The sequence below is a fragment of the Rosa chinensis genome, chromosome 4, assembly GCF_002994745.2.
Source record: "Rosa chinensis cultivar Old Blush chromosome 4, RchiOBHm-V2, whole genome shotgun sequence".
Classification (NCBI taxonomy): Eukaryota; Viridiplantae; Streptophyta; class Magnoliopsida; order Rosales; family Rosaceae; genus Rosa; species Rosa chinensis.
Window position 1 is genome coordinate 32,661,945 of NC_037091.1, and position 23,799 is coordinate 32,685,743.

The window sequence follows — 23,799 nt, forward strand, 5'->3', positions numbered from 1 at the left end:
AAAAAGAAAAACCACAAGAGACACCCCTTTCCAGCTGATCCGATGATCGTCTACTTCTTTTTTTTCTTTTTTTTTTTTGAAGTGCTTAGGTACTTTTTGGCGGGACGTGTGGCCCAAAAAAAAAAAAAAAGGAAAAAGAGAGAAAAGAAAGTTATGCCTTTAATAAGAAGTAGAATTAACTAATGCCAAGATTTCATTCAAGGGAAAATGCACCAGAAGCTTCAGCAAGACTTGTTAGTGAACTTAAAATTATATGCCTCATCTTTATGAAAGTTATGCCTTATATATTATAAGAACTCATCTTTAGGAAAGTTGTGCCTTATATTATAAGAACTCATCTTTAGGAAAGTTGTGCCTTATATTTTAAGAACTCATCTTTATGAAAGTTATGCCTTATATATTTTAAGAAGTAGAATTAACAGATGCACAGATTTCATTCAAGGGAAAATGGGTACTGAAGCTTCATTAAGACTTGTTAGTAAACTTATAATTCTATGCCTCATCTTTACTCTTTGGCAGCTTGGCTCTAAATTCAAATATCAGAGTACAGCTCAACCAATGCCCGATGAAGAAGGTAATCTATCATCCACTTCTTAATATATGTCTTTCCCTTAAAACTAGACACAATGTCAGAAAAATCCAAACAGAATAGAATTCTAATCCAGTCCATATAGCTTAATTCAACCAAAGGAGCCCGAGTTTATTTAGTTTAAGTACCAAGGTACGTAAACAAATTATATAACAAGTATTTATATTTGTGTATTTAGCATATGTTACACTTGTGTTGTAAATCAATATATAGGCTGAGACCTATAATTCACATTTTGTTTTTTGCATTTTTTAATTTTTTCTGAATTAGACTACATTAGAAAAACTAAACTCAATTTTGTTAACGCCATTATTAGTCTAGTGGTATTTTTCTCCTACATAATGCAGGTTCTTTTTCATAATATAAAATAAATTGTTGGTCGACAGTGAGAGCTCTTAATGAAATAGCATATAAGTTGAAGTTAAAAGGAGGAGTGTTCGATGAAGGCTTACTTTGCAATGGAAGCAGCGATGTTGCCGGCCACTGTGACTGCAGTTCCCGCACCATTTGCCACGTCAAATATATGTAAAGTTTGAAAATTTAGATTTTAACAATACATATATGCAAATCCTATGTTAAATCTGTTATCGAAATTGTTAATTAGCTAGCTAGCTTTCACATTTTGAGTGACAGTGGCCTAAGTGCTAGAGGTTTGTCTGGAGTTATACCTGAAGAATTTGCCAACCTCACATATCTGCGAAGCTTGTAATTTCTCTCATCTTTCACAACATTACATATCTAATGTCTTTCTTAAATGCTCGAGCATTACTATTCAGAAAAAGAAAATAGAATCTGTTGATATCTTTTTTCTAGTTCCAGAACATCAAGAAATGCAATTAATTTATAAGATGGTTCAATTTTCAGGTATCTCGATAATAATCAATTCACTGGTCCCATACCTGCTAGCTTGGGGAAATTATCTTTGCTCTTCAGGCTGTGAGTCTACACTTGGTGGATTTATGATTGTTGTGGCCGGCTTGCAATATTTATATCCATAGCTGTGCATTTGGTTCCGGAACTTTTATGTCTCGAACTCGAGATGTGGCTCATCAAACTTATTTGGCTATTAGTGAAATCACTTGTTGAGAAGAAATTAACATTGATAATTTGGTTTGTGTGCCTGTCAATTTGTTAGGGATCTTTCGAATAATCAATTGACCGGGTCCATTCCAGCGAGTTTGGGAAATATGAAATTTCAAGCGTTGTCGTGAGTTGTATATCACATTACTTTACAAAAAAAAAAATTTCGTTTAGCAACACACTTCAAGTTTTCTTTTTCCTTCAATACGCAGCCGGGGATGGTCGCTTGATCGCCGCGTGGGTATTGAATTCACACTGTGAGTATGGAGTCCATTAATAATCTTGGCTTAATTAATTTCGTCGTTCCATCTTATGGATGTTAATAATTTCATCATTTACAGGATCATAAATTAAGTAGTCAATCTGATGGGGTGTTAATAATTTGTTTATACGTATGCTCAGGGATCTTTCAGGCAATCAATTGAGTGGATCCATACCAGCCACTTTAGGGAATTTGACCCTCTCTTCGGGGATATCGTAAGTTTATATTTAATAATCTACACGCACGAAATGGCTTGAAACTGAAATTTAGGAATCGGAAAATTGATGTTACTTTCCGGATATATACATGCATGCAGTGATCCAGAAGCCTACCAACTGATCGGCAAGCTTAAGCAATATGACAGTGTTTATGTAACCTCATTGTTCTACGTGTACGTGATCGAGTAGTCCATTAATTGTGCCAGGTTAATTATATATATGAACGTCCTGATCGAATTATCTGTTATTTTGTACATTAATTCATTCAGGAGTCTTTCAAACAATCAACTGACTGGGCCTATACCAAAGAGCTTAGGGAATTTGACTTTCGCCAATACTATGTAAGTCGATTTCTCCACCGTCATCATTTCGATCGTATCATGTTTCACTATGCACGTTGAAGAAATTAAATCAAGTTTGCTTGTGTATATAGTGATCTGCATGGCAACTTTCTCAACGCCTCTATACCAGCATCTTTGGGTGCAGTGACTTTTCTTAAGTCTCTGTAAGTAACTTTACGTACCTACACTTGTTTAATACCACTACATCCCAATGACCAATCTAAATTAAAATCTGAATAATCTTTTAGGGTTATTTTTGTCAAAGTTTTGAATTTTGGCTAACAAAACATCTTCTTTTAATAATAGTATAAATATACTAACCCCTTATCATGTATGGATTGGCTTTTGTCTTTATAAATTTAAAAAAAAAAAAAAAAGATTGAAAAACCATTTTTATGCATGTTTATTTTTTAATTAATTTACTATTGTATCCTAATAATTAATTTGTTATTAAACAATTTAATTATGTAAGGGTGCTATTGATGTTTCAATAACTTAATGTATGTAAAAGAGAATTTGAATTCTTAAAATAAAGAACATGTACAACATCGGACTAGTTAGGAAACTCAATTTGGATTTAGGCTTGAATATCTTATTAATTTATCTAGCTAGCTGTATGTACTTTGAATATATATATATATATATACACACACACACACACACACACACACACACACATATATATATATATATATATATATATATGTATGAGAGTACTACTATAATAAGAACTAGTTGAGAACTTTTTTGCAAGACTCATTGTTCAATTACATTTCGGCAAATCAACTATTAGATATTTGGATATTCATGAATAGATCATTTATGCAAAGTTTCAACTAAATTGAAAATCGTTAAGGCATTTATAATAGTGATTTATCATTTATGAACATGAACGGTTTAAATTTGACAAATTTAGCTCATCCATTTATTTGATCTAATTCGATAACTTAACGATTTCCAATTTGGTTGAAAGTTTATAGAAGTGATATGCTCATGAATATCTAAACATCTAGCAGTTGATCTGCTGAAATATAATCGAAAAATGAGTCTCACAACTATTAATCGAAAAGTCATCAACTAGTTCTCATTATAGTGGTCTTCATTAGAGCCTCACACACACACACACACACACACACACACACACACACACACACACACACACACTAGCAGAGCTCACCCACTGTGTATGAAGAGAAGTTAAAGGTAGTGGAAAAACTTTTCGTATAACTACTACATTTTCTTTTTTTTAAAATTATTTTATTTTTTATTTTGCAATTTACCATATTATCTTTATTGATTAATTATATTTTATAGTTTTTAAATACATAAAGGTTAAATCGGTAAAAAAATTCAATTTTGGAAAGTAAGCTCTCTTCTCTTAATAATAGTACAGTATAGTATAGTATAGTGTGTGTGTGTATTTATATATATATATATATATATATAAATTTATTTGTTGTTGCAGTACGCTCGGATCCAACAGTATCACTGGGACATTACCAAAAAGTTTTGCCAACCTTACAAGTCTGAAAACATTGTACGTAATTAATTTGCCTGTGCCCCCATTCAATCTTTATTTTCCAGTGCATAATAATTAATATGTAATCTGATTGACTATTTAGCAAACCGTCAATCAATTATGATATGATAATCACTTGACTGCATGCAGTTCTGTATCTGGTAACTATTTATCTGGCCCCTTTCCCGACTTCATTGCCAACTGGACTTCAATCACTGAACTGTACGTACCTGAGGTTTCTATATATAGCTTATACAGCACGGCTGTCAAACGTACACAAGCAGCTATATATATATATATATATATATATATGAACTAACTGAATTAAATTTTGTACAGTTATCTCAACGGAAACAATTTCCACGGGAAAATACCTGCTGGAATTTTTAATTTATCAGATCTACGAATTTTGTAAGCGATTAAGTGTGCCCGTTTACAGCATCACCGGCAGTAGCTTAGCTATCTTTATATTCGTCTTTTGGATAGAAAGCTCAGGATCGTATATATATTCAACTGATCTGTTGCTTATTTAATCATAGGGCAATAAGTGATGTGGAAGACTCTCATTTCCAGTTCCCACCATCTACACAAGTGACGAGCAGCTTTAGTATTTTGTTAGTAAATTTTTTATTGCACATAAGATCTTATTAATTTCTATAAAAACAATTCGAATTCATCACATATAAAAGGTGAAAATAATGAATTTTGCAACTTAAGTCTTCGATTTATTTGAAATTCAAGGGTACTGCCCCACTTCTTTAGTGCTTAATTGGAAAAGTTTATCAAAATTTCATTAACTCATGGGTTTCAACTTTCAACCATCTTCAAAGTAACATGTACTAGCATAATCAGCATGCTTTTTTAATAGCATTATTTGTTATCGTGCATCTGCAGGATACTGAGAAACTGCTCGATCACTGGTCAAATTCCTTATTACATTGGAAATATGTCATCACTATCGAACCTGTAAGTTCTTTTGTTTAGTTTCCTCTTTAAACCTTCAAATATATCCACATTTAATTAAGTAGAGTTCCGATTAAAAATATTAAAATGGTTTAGTCATAACCAAAACCTAGAATAATAAAAATGTACTCTTGAGAGATATAGAGAGAGAACCTAGGGTTGCTATCGGTGTTGACCGATGGTGACGCTACAACCTCAACAACCACAGGCAAGTTTCCCGTTTCCTCTGGTTTTCTTTAGATGGCAGTGAGGGTGAAACCCATCAGCGCCTCTTCTTGACTCTCGAAAGAGAGGTTTCTCGACTGCGACTGACTCTATTAAGTGGTGGTCATGTACCTTGGACAGAGAAGCATTGTGGCTCCCACCCTCCCTACTCCCCTCCTTCGTGCTATTGACGGATAGCTTCAACGGTGCCCCCTGGTTTCAAGATAGGATCGGGTTAGCCTTATTGGCCACTCGTATTCTCAGTTGGTCGTCGTTTTGTTCATGGCACTTGGTTTTGGGTGGTTGGATTTGGGCTTGGCTTAGTCTAAGCTGTATCAAAGGTTTATTGTGGTGGCTTTATGGTGGCTTTGTTGGTCTGTTGGGGTGGGTGAGGCAGGGCTAGTTTGCTCAGGATCGGGTCTGATGGTGAGTTTTTTGGTTTGTTTTGTGGGTCGTATCTCTATATATTGCCTTCGATAGTAGTGGTGGCATCCAGAGCGATGCACATGGCTGGTGCTCATGGTGTGTGGGATTGGGGAATTGTCCTTCTAGGCACAACGGCAGGTGCGGTAGCAATATTGTGGACGGGGGGAATTTCTCACCTAGGGTTTGCCCTTCTTGGGCTTCTTGGGCTTGGATTTGGCCCTTATGGGTTGACAAAACACGCTTAGATTTCATCCTAAAATTCGAAGTGGGCTTTCATGCCCTTCTAAGGGAAATACTATTAAAAAATTGGCAGAATTTACCCTAAAGGTGAACTACTCAAACATGTGAACATGCGGGCCTCTCGTCGGGGGCTTGCTTTGCCGGATTGGTTGATGAAATATGAACCGAAGGTTTAAACACTGCTACAATCGTCAACAACAACTCCAACTCCAACTCCAACTCCAGTGAGCCTATTTGCTCTTCTCAAATTTTCAACTTCCACCAAGTAATATAAAAGAAATTGAAATCTCGAGTCTCAATTTACCACTATTACAACTGAAAATTGGTCATCAGAGCAATCTAGACAAACAATTGAAATAAGATATAAGTAGGTTAAACATATAACATACAACCAAATGGAAAGTAGTGGACACTATGCCTCGACTCCTATGCGTGCCAACCTCAAATAATCTGTAGACTGGGCATGAAAAATTGAAAATCCCACGGAAAAGCATTTAGAAAAACTGTTAGAGTGAGCGGACGATAAACAAATAATTTAAATGAAACAAAATAAAATTTAATGCTTTCCTACATTTATTTTCATATAAAACCAAGCATGTAGTATGAGTTTTGTGAAAATACTTTTAAACCATTCTCTGGTGCTGATATCTAGAAACCACTGTAAATCATCTCATTTTAAAATAAGCACTGACTCAAAATCATTTCCAATTCTCACATTATAAGATAATCGATGACTAGAAGGTATTGCTGACTAGTCATTTCATGTCATTTGGAGGGTATTGCTGACCAGGTGGCAATCGAAAGGTACTATCCACCAAAATTTGAGAAGGCGTTGGCTAGAGAGTACTGCCGATTAGTCATTCTCTTACCATATGGAGGGTATTGCTGACCAAATGAAGCATCGTAGGGTACTGTTGACTGGAGTACTATGAGGTGATGGTTAGAGGGTACTGCCAACTAACCATCTCATGCAATCTAGATGGTATTGCCAACCAGATTACAAATTGGAAGGTATTGCCTACTGAATATACTGGAGGGTACTACTGACCAGAATATTATCTGGAGAGTACTACCGACTAGGTAATGCATACATGCTCTGATAATATCCTCAAATACATGTTTTGAACTCATTAATTCTCGTATAATTTGCTTAACTCATCCACTTTCCGAATGCAATCTATAAAAGCTCCATGAAGGCTCGGTTCTCAAAATAACTCAATGTGCCAATAACAATATTCGAAAAGGAAACAATAATATATTTCAACTAATTTAAAAAAAATTCAAACTATCGTAAACATAATTTCATAGAATTCTGATAAATCAACAATAAAACGTAAAATCAAATATCAAGCTCACCTATTATCAAGCTAAATCAATATGATAAATTAAAGGAATAATTTTTGTTTACCTACCTGAACTTTCACTCACTCTTCATGTTAGTTTCTGGACTTCCAATTTTATTAGTTCCTGTACTTCCAATTTTATCAACACCCCTGAACTCCCAATTTTCTTCAGCTGTGTCCAATTATTTGAGCTCCATCCAAATTGGATGTTAAATCTGACTTTCGGGGGCCCACTATAAGGGCTAAAATGGTCATTTTAAGACAAAAAAGATCAGAAATAAAAAATATATCTTCTTCTTCATTTAATCCCACTCCGATGTCCTCTTTCTCTCTTGTCTGACCTGATCTGACCTCAATTTCCATTTCACCTCCCTCCAAGACTCCCTTACCAAATAACGCCAAATCCTAGAGTACCAATCCCCAAACACATCTTCCTCTACCACAACAGTGCTAAATTCCAAAATCAAAAAGCACACCACCAGAAACAAGCCTCTATCGCTGCTCGATCGACGCCGCCATCTGTATCCTCAAGATCTTCCAGACCGATCCAACGCTTCACGACCATCTGCTTCACCATACAGACCCATGTCAAATTCTCACCCAATACAATCAAAACCAACATGAAATTTACTTTCCCAACCCATTCAACCAATAGGCTAAGGGTTAATTAAGCATACCATTGATAACAAAAATCATATCAGGGCCAGCCATCGATTTGGTTGGCGGCGACAGAGAGGGACTCCTCATCAAAGAGCTAGCCAATTTTATGACGCAGTCGTTCACTCCGAGCAGGTGATCGTCAAGATAGAATGAAAAAGAAGGAGCCGGGAGCTAAGGCGATCCTTTGAACAAGCTCTTCTAGGTTCTTCAGCATGTAACTTTAAAAGTATGGTATTTTCATTCTTTCTTTGCGTACCATGAAGCTTGTTCAAGTAGAAAGGGGATTTGGGTCTGGGATGAATCATGGTAGTTGGAGGAGAAATGATGATGAAGAAGAGGTGGCCAAGGTGGGTTTGGGTATGGGGTTAATCATGGGTTTGGGAGTGTGAATTTGGAGAGGTGAAGGAATTTTGTGGGTGAGATTGGTTTTAGATTAAATTAAATTGGAATATGGAGCAGAGTAAGACGAAAAAAAAGGAACAGAGAAGAACGAAGAAAGAAGAAGAAAGAAGGCATGGCTGAGGAATTTTGTTCTAATTTTTTATTGTCTCGAAATGACCATTCAGCCCTTATAGTGGGCCTCGACTGTCATATTTAACGTTCAATTTGGATAGAGCTTCAAAATTGGACACAGCTGATGAGAATTGGGAGTTCAGGGATGTTGTTGATGAAATTGGAAGTTCAGGGGCTAACATCAAGAATGAATGAAAGTTCAGGTAGGTAAACAGGAATTAATTCTAAATTAAATACTCAAAAAAATAATACTACATGCAAAATAATTTAAAAACAAATGTTCACTCACAGAAATATGGCAATGGTAGTCATCCGACGAATTCCATCCTTGAGCTCGATCTATACATCGTCCTAAACAAATCGATATTATAAATAATTATTTTCGAGAATCAAAAATAAATTAGCAATAATAGAAATCGAAACCCTAAAATGATAATTTGTCTAAAGCTCAAAATCATTTCGGAACGAGCTCAAATTTCATAAGTTAATTTGACTCCATAATTATAACAACCTATCGAAAGAGGGGGTCGATCTAACTGTCGAATTGACAGGACCTGCCCTAGATTTTCACCATGAAGGGACCCTAACCCTAAATTTCGACAGAATTACCCGTGAAAATGGACCCCACAAGGCCACTTCGGATTCCTTGAAATCCGGGGAGGTTCCTGTCATGGATTGTCATGAATAATATCCGCAAATCTTGAAACTATGGAAATTCTGATCATTTTTAAAACGTACACCATTAGCATCAAAAATCCTATCCACAAGTTCATGACGCTAAACTCTCCATACTAGACCAAAAAAGATTGAAAAACTGAAGTAGCCAGATGCAGCCCTGAGCGCCGGCACCTCCACCTGCAAATTGGATCATAATGTATACACCAATCAGTTCCTCCCAACAATCCCAATATCTTCTTTAGCTACATCAAAGCCCAAAAATGAACGAGGAGTGTAGAAAATATCTCAAAAGTTTCGAACTCCCGAAACTTCAAGTCTTCTATTACTCCTCTTCTAAATGGTTTGTGCTGTAAGGTGGGTATAGGGATGATTGACAAAGTAAGAGCTTTAAAAATCAAGTGGTGGCGTCACTGGAGATGGCTGAAAAATGGTGATCGAATGGGTTGCTTGACGCAGCACCGAGGAGAGATTTTTGATTCGATTCACCTCTCTTAAGCTTCTATGGCACGAAATTCTTTGATGGATCACAAGAGGAAAGGAAGGCGCCTCAAATGGTAGCGGAGCGGCAGTTTAGGGCAAACAGGCAATAGAGATTTTCCCAATTCTTCGTCCGAGTCTGTGTCGAGAGAATTGGGGAATAGGGTTTTTGACTGAAAATGGAAACTTTCCTCAAACGGAAGGATGAAAATTCTGAAATAGTAACTTCTGCTTTTACATTGTAATTTCTTCATACGAACTCCAACTTTTGTAATCTGCATGTCCACGGACTCAGCTTAACATGCTCTAAAACTTTCATGAATGAAGTTTTCTATAAATGTAGACCAAAGAGAATGTGATGCCCCGGAAATTCGTATTTATTTTCTGAGGATTTTTCAGAATCTAATTTAGGGTTATTGGACGGTTTCGTGGCTCGTGAATGGAGCGGAAGTGTATCGGACGAATTTCTATTCGGAAAGTACGACTTTAGAAGGGGGCTCAAGGTTGACTTTTTATACATTGGGATTCTCTAAAATCTTCCTTCACAAAAGTTGTAGAGTACATCGATACGAGTTCGTGGATATGTGGAACGCAAAAATCGGAGTTCTTATCAAGAAGTTATGGCCATTGGAAGAGGTTTCCATTTTGGTATAAATAAGGAATTTCTGAAAAATCATTTCATAATTTCACTTTCCGTTTCCGGAAAGCTTTCTCCTCTTTCTTTCTCGGCTGCACCTTCAGTATCGAAGAAACCCGGCTGACCCAACCCGAAACCTGCCGACCCGACCGGCTTTTCCGGCGAACTCCGATGACGAAACTCTCCAGATCAGTTCGTCTCCTTGCTCTGGTCATCTCTCTGGCATCCTCTATCTGCGATTCTCACCCACGGCAGCATTAGAAGGCGGCGAACTTTGGTGCACTTGGACCCGATTGGTTCTCCAATCTCCGACGATGACGGCACTTCAAGTATCCTTGGGTGAGTTCAGAGGAGGCTCCTTGATTGATCTGTGGTGGTTGTTTGGATCGATTCACGTGAAACTTGGTTCAACTCGAATTGAACAGTAATCCACGGGTTGTGAGGTAATTTTCGACCCTTTATGTTTTTTTTTCTGATTTCGAGCTAGTTATGAAAATTCACAAGCATGCTTAGATGATCAGCTTTGATGTTGGGAGTTTTGTGAAGTATTGAGTTTTGGCCAGCGGAGGTGCTCCACTGCCTGTGGCGGCGTTCTAGCGACGTTCCGGCCATGTAAGGGACTGTTTCTGGTATTATATATCTTCTACTCGTCGATACGAGCGTTTCGATATATAATACGCAATTTTTGGAGTTCGTATGAAATTGTTATGATTTTTACGGTTTCATACCGGTCGATTTATTCGATCTATGAGGATTTGAGCGTTCGATCGACTTGTGGTTTTGGCATATCTATCGTGGGAGTATTCCGGAGACTTTGGGAGGTCTCGGATGTGGTTTCGCCTAGATTGGCGTCACTTTGGGGATTTTTGTTCAAAACGAGGGTTTCGGACTTAAATCGATTGTGAATTGTTACTAAGTTGGAACCGTATGTGATTAGGTACTTGATGAAGTATTCTTGGATGGTTAGTTGTGGTTTGGGCTGCTTTGTTCTGTATTGAAGACGCAACAAAAATTTTGAGGTGAGTAATCTCACAAGGTTCATTAATGAACGGAATTATCTTTATCGTTTTGAGAGTTATTAATTTAACTGCAAACTATAGTTGGTATTAGTAGGCATTCCTGAGTGAATGTCTACGTGTATATATATTTACGTGAAATATATGTGTAGGTGGATTTGTGTGATAAAACAATAATTGTGAGTGCGTTCATTTTATTGTTTTGGGGTGTGACTTTTCATGAAAACAATGCTTTTGTGAAAGGGTGATTTCTATTGTTTTGAAAAGTGTTGTGTTTTATGGAACACTTTAGTTCGCGGGTGGTTTATTTAAATGTGGGTCTTGTATCGGGAGTAATTGATAGGGATCAATTACGGGGAATCTTTTATTTTAGATTCGTGTAACATTTTGGGTCCAGTGCGACTCCTTCAATGTTTTGGTATTTATACCGTGGATCCAAAGACTTACGAGTTGAGGATCAATGTGATCGTGGGTGGGAAAATCGGGAATTCACGCCTTTGACCGGGTTAGTGAATATGATCAGTTAGAGCTCTAGTATGTCCGCCGTGCATTGTTTCTTGATTGAAACGTGAATCGTGTGAGTTTATCTCATGCTTTGTTTCTTGGGTGAAACGTGTGAGTTTATCTCGTGATTCGTGTGGGTTTATCCCGTGATTTTGCATGAGTTGTTTTGAGTTACTCATACGAGCTTGCAAAAGCTTACCGGGTTTGTTGTGTGCCAACCCGGTGCACCATTCAAATGGTGTAGGGGTTAATCCTGCAGGTCAGGATAATCGTGGCTGAAAACTGAGATAGCGAGCTAGCAGCTTTACGGTAGGAAGCCAATTTTGTGACTTTACCGTTATTAAGACTTCCGCTTGTAGTGAGCTCTGAGGAGCATTTACGTTTTATTTTGTTGTTGACAATTTAATTCGTAAGCTTGTGTAATACATAACTCTATGGAGCGAGTGTATATTTACTTTGAGGGTTCAAGGCATCAGTATGTACTTGGTTTAAAGGGAAAAAAATTCCAGGTATTTTGTATTGATGACTGAACGTTCACGTATGTATAATTATGGGATTATATATCGATTTTTATTTGGGTAAAAATCAGGGGCGTGACAGAGAAAGTCAAACTTGGAGACATAAAAGTTCGCAATGTTCAATTCAAAAAAAAAAAAAATTTCGAAATGAAAGTAAAAAATAAAGATTTTAAATCATTTACTGTTTAATTGACTAGTAAACAAGTAAGTCAAGATACGGGACGTAACATGTGTCCAAAAAGGCTCTAGGGCTTGTCTTTTATTTTTGTTGTGGTCATTCTTCATTTTTCACGAAATGATAACAAGCCTATTTTTCTTTTTCTTTTTTAAGTGAGGAGATCGGAAAGAAAATTAGACACTTTCTTGTTCCATTTTATTCCTCTTCAGAGGTCTAGTTTTTTTTATCTTGGGCCTAATCCTAAAAGGTGGGTATGCTAGGAATGTTCTTTATAGTATATTCTATATAGGGGTGTGCTTAGTAGTGTGCTCTATGTAATGACTCTTTCTATAGCTCCTCAAGGGTGAATCATTATTGTACAACTAGCTTAATTGCCTAATGGATGACCTTTTTAACTAAAAAAAAAAAAAAAACATGTTTTAGCCATGTCATCTTTTATTAAATTCTCTAACATTTCTCTTTTCTCGTCCCTTTTTCATCTCCTTCCAAACTGAGTCTTATGCCTTTTTAATTTTGTGTTGCAGAGACCTGAGCTTCAACAGCTTAACGGGTAGTATCCCAGATTCTTTGAAAAACTTAGATTTAAGTTACTTGTACGTGACTTTTTACTCTCTACCTCTCTACAGTATAAAATCCCATGAACATGTTTAACCACAAATTTAGAAAATTTCATCAACCTTTATGCTTGCTGATAACATATTTTTATGCATGTTCTCCTTCAGGTCCTTTTCAAATAATATGCTTACTGGGGAAGTTCCTAATTGGATTCAAAATGCAGTTTGGAGTAAGATGTATGTTTTAAGAAAAAACATGTTTTCTAGTTAATTAAGGAGATATATTGTTAGGTACCTCCGGTGTACAATATTCTCATCTATATTTCTTTTCTTTCCAGGGATCTTTCATACAATAATTTTTCAAAACTTACCTTTAAACCGTCAACCAAGTTAGACTTGTAAGGAATTATCTATGCATTTTCTATTCAATTAGTAAGGATTATATATATATATATATATATATATATTTAATTTGAAATATTAATCGCATGATATCTCTTGTTATTGTCGTAGGAATTTGTTTTCTTGTTGCTGCAACTCCTCAACATGTCTACCAGATACGTATGACCTTATCTTGTCTGTTATACTATTAGAAAAACTTGACAATCAAGTTAAATGTGGCGATTATACTTACAGGATGGACCCAACTCGAATAAAGGAGAAGTATTGTCCTCCGGAAAAACCTAATTGTAAGTTTATTGGATTAAATTCTTTCGGTTTATCTATATCTAACAATTATATATATATATATATGTACACATATATAAATATATTAACAGTGAATGCCTTTAATATCTTCAGACCATTCATTGTTTATAAATTGTGGTGGTGGAGAAACATTTGACATCGTTGATGGAAATGTTTATGATCAAGATAATGATACATCGCAGTTTTACCTGAGTCCAAAAGGAAACTGGGCTCGGAGTAGTGCTGGAAGCACCGTCGACCAAAACGATGTTTCCAATTCTAGTATGTACTTAAAAAGCGTGAGATGTGGACTTTCCTCAGAAGCACCTTTATACGATAGAGCTCGCACTTCTCCTGTCTCTCTAAAATATTACGGATTCTGTTTACGTGGAGGAAAATACAGTGTGACACTTCACTTTGCTGAAATCATTGAGGAGGAGGATAATGATTACAGAAGTACAAATAAACGCGTATTTGATGTATACATTCAGGTAATGTTTTTCCTAGTTTTGTAACTCAACACCCACCGATTTGCATTAGTTTTGTTGCATCCTTTGTCAATCGAACCAACTAAGGATGAATGGTGATTGGTTGCTGCAGGGTGAGAGGAAACTAAAGGATTTCAACATTATGGACAAGGCAGGAGGTCCGAATAACGTATATCAAGAAAATTTCACGGCTGTTAATGTAAATGATAGTACATTAGAGATCCACTTCTACTCGGCTGGAGAAGGGCTTGATCAGGGACCTCTCATATCTGCTATATCCGTAACTCCAGGTCAATACTTACTAATTAATTAATTTCCTTCTTTTACATGCCTATCTATATTTGGATATCTAGTCCTAAGGTAACACTACCTATTTATATGCATATCCAAGGTATAATCATAACAAACTTACATTTTATTTCACTTGTCGGGATGATCATTCAACATTGAAACGAGAAATCAGAGTACAAGCTACACAAACAACTATCACCTCTGCACATAGCGCTCATTACTGTGGCTTCAATCATAGTTTTTGTGTTGCTTTTATTGCTTTTTGCCTGGATGATGGGATGGCTGGGTACAGATCACTTACAAGGTAACGTATATATTGTATACTGGCTAGCAACAGTTGACAAGTATTCGCTCTTTCAAGAATTGTTACTGAACTTTAGCTTACATCTCTAATCATTTGTTCATGGAACAGAAATAGATATAGGTCTAGAAAAGCCCGTCACCCTCAAACAATTAAAAGATGCTACTCGGAATTTTAGCCAGAGGAACGAGATTGGTCAAGGGGGTTTTGGAACCGTTTACAAGGTATCTAATTTTCTCTGCCCTTGTATTTATTATGGAGTTTCAGCTTCAAATTTGCGACCTTTAACTTGCAAATTCAGTTCTTTAGGAGAAATGGACTTAATTAAGAATGTATTTCATTTGTTTGGTTGCAATTGTGTGCAGGCTGAAGTGCAAGGGAAAATTGTAGCTGTGAAAAAACTTTCCTCTCATTCAGAGGAAAGGATCATTCAATTGAAAAATGAGTTTTATAACTTAAAATCAATGAGTCAAGAGAACCTTGTTCAGTTGCTGGACGTTTACAACACAAAAGGCCTGCATTTGCTCATCTATGAATATATGCAAAATAAGTCCCTTGCACACGCCTTATTTGGTAATTTTTAATTTTATCAGGCCCCTTTCTTTTTGTTATATGTTTTTCTGTTCTAATATTATAATTATTTTGGAGAAAATACATTGATGTAGTGACTGTATGGTGGCAGACCCAAAGTCCAAACTGAAACTTGATTGGGAAGCTAGGTTTAACATTTGCTTGGGAATAGCTAGGGGATTGGTGTATCTACATGAGCATCCCAGGCTGAAGATGGTTCACAGGGACATTAAATCAGCTAATATTCTTCTCGATGGAAACCTCAAGGCTAAAATATCAGACTTTGGATTGGCAAGCCTTTACACCGAAGATGATCAATTCAGGTTCATCAAAGTAGAAATGCCTGAGTAAGTGAAATTATAGAACAGTACCTACTCCCTGCTACTTTATATATATGCTTACTGCAATCTTCGACTTGGTGTAATGATAAGTTACCTCTTGTTTTCTGCAGGGGATATATGGCACCTGAGTATGTTCGAGGAGTTGTGACATCCAAAGCTGATGTCTACAGTTTTGGGGTGGTTATACTTGAAACTGTTAGTGGAAGGAAAAATGCAGGACACAAGCGAGATGGCCAGGAAACTGAATTTCTTTTAGACACGGTAAGCAAAAATGGCATCGCATGCTTTTCTGCCTTCTTTTTGTTTGTCCAAATTATGTTGTAAGGCTATGATCTCATTTAACATGACTTCTATGTTGTGTATGGAATTGCAGGCTTGTGATTTACAGCGAAAAGGAAAGCTGGTGGACTTGGTTGATAAAACCTTGTCTAATAAGTATGATGCAAAACAAGCCATCATCATCTTGAATTTAGCAGTAAAGTGCATCAATATATCGCCAACTCTGAGGCCTACCATGTCTGAAGTTGTGAGTGTTCTCGTTGGCGACAAAAAAATTGAGGATATTTGTTCCTCTGCTTTGATTGAGGACATCAACGACCCCCATGTGAAGGAGATCGCGGAGTTCGCGGTGTCGGAGTACAACAAGAAATCCGGGAAGAAGCTGGAGTTACAGAGCGTGGTGAAGGGTGAGACTCAAGTCGTCCCCGGCGAGAATTACCAACTCGTCATCGCCGTCACAGATAACTCATCGGTGGCCAAGTATGAGAGCGTTGTGTATGAGAGGATTTGGGAACATACTAGGGAATTGCTCTCCTTCAATAGTCACAATGCTCAAGTTGACTTCTCTGTTTCTATGGAAGTAACCTCAAGAGTATCCACATCATCCAATTTGATCAAAGGGGAAGATGAAACAGAACACATTTCTGAGTGTACCCCCTAGAGATATCCAAATGAAACAGAATAATCTAGCCAAATGTCTGTGTCTATTTTGTTTTCGTTGTTTTTGGACTTGATGGACTGCGATATGTACTTAACATGTATAAAATCGATTCCTGGCTTTGTCTTGTCAAATTGGAAATTAGGTATCACCGCCAACGCTAATGAACTTGAATTTGAAAGGACTAAATACTGTTTAGTGCTTGAGCTTTTAACCATAAACCACTTCAGTCCCTGACTTTCTAATTTCACACGTTTAGTCCCTGTACTTCAAAATTTCAGACCAATAGGTCATTGCCGTCTAACAGTCGCGGCAAAATGTCTATTATGCCCTCAGTTCTTTTTTTTTAATTAATTAATTTTTTTTTTTTTTTGGAAAATGAATTTTTTTTCCCCCTTTCTTTCTTTCTGTTTGAAAAAAATAATAATAATAAAGTAAAGAAAAATAATAAATAAATAAAAAGAGAAAGGAATAAATTTATTATAAAAAAAAAAGAACTGAGGACATAATAGACATTTTGCCGTAACTTTTAGACGGCAAAAGGACCTATTGATCTGAAATTTTGAAGTACAGGAACTAAACGTGTGAAATTAGAAGGTCAGGGACTGAAGTGTTTTATGGTCAAAAGCTCAAGGACTAAACAGTATTTAGTCCAATTTAAAATTCTTCTGATCTAAAACTTCTCTGACCGAATTTATACAATTGAGAAAGCTAAAGAAACAAGGAGGGAAAACAAATGGCAAAATTATTTAGAGAAATTAATTATAAAGTTTAGAAAAAATAGATATAAGCCCAATTCTCTAGTAATGTATTAGGAAAAACCCACATATATTTTTCTTTCACTATACACCCAATTTACATCAGCAAATCTTCCTTATCGAGCTAACGAGTTTAATTAATATTAGAGTTTTTTACCATTAACTACAATAGGCTATAGTTTCTTCCCACAAGCAAGATTTATAATTTGTATCCCATGCAGTCATAGCACAGTAACGGCCAGTTTGCACAAAAAAAAAAAGGCACAGCAAGTTCTAATTAATTACGATAATTGCCACAACCTTCATTTCAGTTTTGTCCCAAAACCAAACCCGTCAAATCCCTATCTCCCCAAAATCGAAACATCTCTTCCATTTCAGCGGTGAAGCAACAAAGAGAGGCCCCCGCGACAAAGCAACGTACAAAGTGAGGCTCTAGTGCGAAGCAACAAATCAAGGCTCCGGCAGCCAGGCCTTGAAGGTTAGTAGCCAAAGAAATTTCTAGTTATTGAGGGTCAATAGATATAGTCTCTGATTACTAATTGATTGTTTGGTTTGGTTTGGTTACTAAGAAATCCAAAGTAATTGAATAACAAATTTATGCGGCTAGGTTACTAGGTTTGAGATCTAATTAACTTTCTGATACAGTACAGTTAAGGCTGGGTTACGATGAGAAGATGCATTAAAATATTTAAAAATGGTGAAAAAATTTCAATTGCAGTTAAGAATAGTGAAGAGTGAGTAGCAGTAGCTTGTTTGGTTTGAGAAAAACCTAAGTTTTGAGGGTCAATAGCATTGAAATTTCAATTAGATGGTTAAAACTAGTGAGGATTGAGTACCAGTAGCTTGTTTGGCTTGATTGAATAGTTTGAAGGTCGGTAATATTAAAATTTCAATTGCAGTTAAAGGTAGTGAGGATTGAGTAGCAGTAGCTTGTTTGGCTTGAGTAAAACATGAGTTTTGAGGGTCAGTATGTAGCATTAAAATTTCAACTTCGGTTAAAGCTAGTAAGAATTGAGTAGCAGTAGCCTCTTTGGCTTGAGGACATCATTTTGATGGTCAGTAGCATTAAAATTTTAATTGCAGTTAAAGCTAGAGAGAATTAAGTAGTAGTAGCCTATTTGGCTCTAGCAAAACCTGAGTTTTGAGGGTCAGTAGCATTAAAATTTCAATTGTAGTTAAAGCTAATGAGGATTGAGTAGCAACAGTCTGTTTGGAGTGAGTAAAACCTGAGTTTTGAGGGTTAGTAGCATTAAAATGTGCAATGTGTGCAATGTGGTATGGAGGATCAGTATCCTTCTTTTCCTTGATAAAATGGAAGAGTTCAAATTTTTATGCTAACATATGTGCAGTTAATATCTTGGTTCCTTTGTGGTCAACATCAGAGTTCATATTTGAGTGGAACTGAGTTAGCTTTTGAAGGTCAGTACCCTATTGAAGTGTGTTTCAATAACGTCAAAATTTCCTTAAAGTTGTTAGTTTCTAGCATTTATATAATTCATTGCTTTGAAAATGTGGGACGCATCTTTTGATTTCCTTACAATCCTATTCTTTATACTGCATGATTGTGTAAATACATAACATATGACTTTCATGTGTAAGCTACTGAGGGTCAATACTCATAAAGATGTTCTACTGAAGGTCAATAATTTTAGTTTTTAGCAACACTCATATATTCACATATCATATACACAGATTAATCGCAATGACAAAGAGAAAAGCTGCTGCAATAAAAGAAGAGGACGCAATGGTAATTGGCTACTATATGTACTATGCTTGCAACAATGTATCTGGAAGATTTCTTTTTACTTACCTTACTGAATGTCAGTAGCTTTAACTAAATGAATACCTTCACTTAGATTTCTTTATCATTTTGTAGTTTGACTGTGGAGCATATATATCCTAAGCTATATACAACAAGTTGCAGATGACCACGGAGTTAGGGATAGAAGTGTTTACGCAGACAATGTGCTACAAATTGAGAAGGAAATCAAAGAGAGCGTCAAGCACATGAGGAAATCCTGTTGGAGAAATTTCTTCACCATGAGAGAAGATGTGAAATTCAAAGCAACTTGTATGTGAAAGCAGCAAAGCTAGAGATAAATAATAGAGGCCGTGACCACTTATTATTTAACTCTATCCTGTCAAAATCTCTCTCTCTCTCTCTCTCTCTCTCTCTCTCTCTCTCTCTCTCTCTCTCTCTCTCTCTCTGTGCCGCGCCCCACCTCCGACTTCGCTCTCTCTCTCTGTACCATGGCTGCTCTGGCGACCCACCTCCGGCTTCGGGCCACCACCTCCATCAAGTCTCCACCGCCATCAGAGACGATTTCAATCATCATGCATCCCCCAAGCCAGCCCCAAGATCGGAGCACTGCATCTGGATTCAAACTCAACCTCCGAGCGCCGCCGTCACCCGAACCAGACTCTCTCTCTCTCTCTCTTCCATGGCTGCTCCGGCGCCCCACTTTCGGCTTCGGGCTAACACCTCGATCGATCCACCTCTAGCATCGCCATCACCCAAACCACAGATCCACCGATCCAAGGCCCACTGCCACAACTCAGCCCCAACACCGATCCGACTCCGATCCTAGCCCAATTCGACTCTGCTCCCCTTACACAACCACCTACCGACCGCTCCTGCATCGGTGTCACACTCCGTGGGTGCCCAGAGCAATTTCTGGGTACCCAGAGAATTTTTTTTTTTTTTAGTATACTGTGATTTTGTTTTTTGTTTTTTGGTATATTGTGAGCTCCGAGAATGGGGAAGGAAAAATAAGAAAAAAAAAGTAACGTGTACAATTGAACATATAAATTGATCAAATGCATTTGTAGCGTGTTCATTTTGGTTTTCGGTGTTTATGCAATTCACTTGAGGGTAATAATATGATTATTGGATGGTAATAATAAGATTATTGGGAGGCAATAATAATATTACTGGGGGGGGAGGGCAATAAAATATTTATTAGGGTAATAATAAGATTATTTATTTGGATAAACCTACTAAAACATTCAAAATTAAAAACATCTTCATTTTTCACTAATTATTGATCCCCAATGAACTTGTTACTGGGGGCAATAATATAATTATTAGGGGGTAATAAAATCAGACGCCGGAATCCAGTCACCAGTCCGACAGTCGGATTCGAGATTCCGGTCATCGGTTGCCGGATTCCGGTCACCGGAGCACAACAAGGTGGAGGATGACTTCTCTCTCTAAGTGAGAAAGAAGGAGAGGGCAAAAAAGTCCCAAAAAAAAATAAAAAGAATAAAAAAAGAATTAATTTGGTATTAGGGAAATAATCCCTTAGAGTGTTTTGGGTAAATGGGGTTAAAAAATTGTTAGTGGAGCAAGTGGGCAATTTTTAAGCTAAAATTGGGTAAATGATCATTTCCCCTAAATAATATAGTGTCCAAGTTTCATATTGTAATATGTATAAATAGTTTTTGGGATTATTAAATAAATGAATTTTTTCTAAGAAAAACAAAGATGGAATGTAGGAATATTATTTCTTCATAATGCTACTGACATTCAGCAGTGTTAATTCACATTATACAAACCACAAGGGTAGTTTTGTAATTTAATTGTCAATAGAAATGATTTTAAAATGGAAGGAATCTGACCGCAAGGTAATAGACCTTGCGCATGGGAATTCAAAAAAACAGGCATGCTGATGGTAATTTATGGGCTAAAAGTATAAGTGTAATAACCTCAATTTTCAATTAAGCAAAACTTAGTGGCGATTTCTTTTAATAAAAAAATTGTATGGCGTGTTTGGGCGACAGTGAAGTAGTGCTTCTGCTTTGTTTCTTTTATATTGTATGCGAATTGGTGGAAGGTGGTAGGCAAGCAAAGAAAAGTCTCTCTCTCTCTCCCTTTCGCGGGTCCGAGCCCAGAAGAAAACAAAGCAAGCTTTGCCTACCGATCTCTCCCTCCTCAGGCCACCTCATGACGTCGGACCACCTCCCTTAGCTTCGCCTCGACCTTGCGCAGCTGCCAATGGCAGCCTTGTGCCGCAACAAGGTCGGCAACGGCGGCGGAGGACCCGGCTCCATTTGTGCCAATTTCGAGTCGATCTCGATATCTAGAGCTACAGGCCACCAATTCTCTTAATCTTTGGCTCATTAGACTTGCCTCAACTTTCTGAACAAGCACCAAGAAGGACGGGACCTGGGTAGATCGATTTCACGTTCGTCGGAGCTCAACCCGTTTACATCCAAAAACAACCTTTCGATCCAGATATCTCCAGTTACAGACCACCATTCCTTGTCATTCTTGGCCTAGTGAACTCGTCCTGAGTTTCTGAACAAGCCTACAGAAGGGATCTAGGCGAGTGGTGGAAGTTTTTACATCGAACTGGAGCTCGCCGGTTTCTGCAAATTTTCCGGCCACCTCATCGGGTTCTAGGTAATTTCGACCCCTTCCAATCATTTCCAGATTACATACTAGTTAGGAAAGTTGTTAAGCTTTATGAGACGAAGAAGAGATGCCCGGCCCCAACACCATTGGTTGTGGTAGGTGGCGGCTCTGCCACTAACTCCGGCGGCCCTTTCCGGCCACCTCCGGGGATCACAAGAGCAGTTTCTGTGCATTTTTAGATTCTATATTTCAATACAATCATTTCGATACATTATATGCAATTTTTGGATGTTGTATGATTAAGTTATGAATTTTTACGTTTCGATCGATTTCGATCGTTCGATTTATGATCTGTGAAGATAGAACCGTCCGATGGACTGGTAGTTCTGTTATGATGATCGTATGACCATCCCAGTGACTTTGTGTGGTCATGGGCGAAGATCCGACCGTTGGATCTTCGTATATGTGTAAAAAGGTGATTCGGAAGGCGATTCATGAGAATCCGACCATCAGATTTTCGTATAAATTTGTGGAGATGTTAGTAAGGAAGATTCAGGAAGATCCGACCGTTGGATCTTCATGATGATTTTGGAGGATGATCCTAAAGGCGATCCGTGAGGATTCAACCATTGGATCATCATTTAATTTCGATCCGACCGTTGGATCATCGTTTAATTTTGTCTATGAGTTGTTGGCTAAGTTAAGATCATATTGGATTAGGTGATCAATGGATTGATTTGCCGGACGATTAGTGAAATTGTTGTTTGAGCTGTTAAGAAGACACAGCGGGAATTTGGAGGTGAGTAAACCTCACATGGTTCATATTACGAACCGAGTATATTTAATTACTTTATTTTTGTCATAATTGTGTGAAAATATTTATAGAATAAATATTTGTTTTAAATCATATGGACTTGATCAACTACAGTCCATAGGTAAGTAAAATGATTTTAACTATACAAATGAATTTCACGATTCTTATACATGAACTATAGTTGGTATTAGTGGTCATTCCTGGGTGGATGATTACGTATATATATTTACATGATTATATGGAAAGGTGTGACATTGAGGAGTTGGAATTGTGATGATTTTAGATATAATATGGATTGAAATGTATTGTGCCATATTTATATATGATGATTTTGATGGATTAATTCATGTTTGAAAATCATAGTTGACTTGATGGGTTGTATAGAGGTCCAATGATGTAGGGTTCTGAAAGCCAAATGGTCTAAGGTTCGACGGTTAAATAATAACCGAGATGTATGTCGATTACTTGGACCTAGGCCAAGGTGTCAGGTAGCAATGAAGTTAGATATCTAACGTGCTGTGGGAAAGACCACAGTGGTGATATCTAACGTGTTGTGGGAAAGACCACAGTGGTGATATTTGCAGGTTGTGGGAAAGACCACATATGTGATATTGAGGTTAGGGGATTGTGAGGATGTATTCCTTGTTGTTTTACGTGAGATGGTTTGATGTCTTCTTTGTGGATGTTGAGATTGTTGGTTGTTTACCTGAGTTAAAAGAATTGTGATTTAATAAATCAACCATTCATTTCTTGTTTACTCATACGAGCTTTCAGAAAGCTTACCGGGTTTTGTGTTGTTGTAATCCCGGTACACTATTCAAACAGTGTAGCGGATAATCCTACAGGTCAAGATAATCAGGGCGGAGGCCGAGCTGGTTAAGAGTTGCAGCATTTACTTTATTTCCTTCTATTGTGAGGTTTGTTATGCTCATTTAGAGCTTTACAATTTTACGTTGTAAGAGTGAGATGTATTAATGAACTCGAGGTTTTCGAGATTTTATATTCGAGTGGCTAGTGGTGTGTTTGTTCTGAGAAAAAAATTTATAACGTTATTTTGTAATTGTTATTTTTCATGTTTCGGATTTGAATTGGTTATTCAAAATTCGGGGCGTGACAATAAGTAGTGGTAATTTGCTATTTAATATATGTTTGACTGCATAGCTTTTTACCATTAACTACAATGGGCAATAGTTTTTGGGATTATTAAATAAATGAGTTGTTTCTAAGAAAAACAAAGATTGAATGTAGGAATATTATTTCTTCATAATGCTACTGACATTCAGCAGTGTTAATTCACATTATCCAAACCAAAAGGGCAGTTTTGTAATTTATTTATCA

At 37.0% G+C, this 23,799-nt stretch overlaps 1 protein-coding gene across 3 annotated transcripts; it reads left to right on the forward strand.

The window, feature by feature from the left end:
* The first annotated feature begins 411 nt into the window (after positions 1–411).
* Positions 412–16,669, forward strand: LOC112200951 (probable LRR receptor-like serine/threonine-protein kinase At1g53430). 3 transcript variants are annotated; one of them, XM_024341962.2, is made up of 28 exons: positions 413–574; positions 976–1,114; positions 1,223–1,294; positions 1,454–1,525; positions 1,725–1,796; positions 1,882–1,926; positions 2,072–2,146; positions 2,248–2,322; positions 2,419–2,490; positions 2,583–2,654; positions 3,956–4,027; positions 4,160–4,231; positions 4,349–4,420; positions 4,549–4,623; positions 4,904–4,975; positions 12,891–12,959; positions 13,089–13,157; positions 13,259–13,318; positions 13,434–13,481; positions 13,557–13,609; positions 13,722–14,098; positions 14,208–14,385; positions 14,559–14,690; positions 14,799–14,911; positions 15,053–15,260; positions 15,370–15,604; positions 15,709–15,859; positions 15,972–16,669. In XM_024341962.2, the coding sequence occupies exons 1-28, from the start codon at positions 448–450 to the stop codon at positions 16,536–16,538; spliced, it is 3,444 nt and encodes a 1,147-aa protein (XP_024197730.1). In that variant the 5' UTR covers positions 413–447; the 3' UTR covers positions 16,539–16,669. The 3 variants fall into 3 exon arrangements, with proteins under 3 accessions (XP_024197729.1, XP_024197730.1, XP_040373705.1); XM_024341961.2 differs by having other exon boundaries at positions 412–574; positions 13,434–13,609; XM_040517771.1 differs by lacking the exons at positions 976–1,114; positions 1,223–1,294 and having other exon boundaries at positions 451–574; positions 1,454–1,796; positions 13,434–13,609.
* Positions 16,670–23,799: the final 7,130 nt, after the last annotated feature.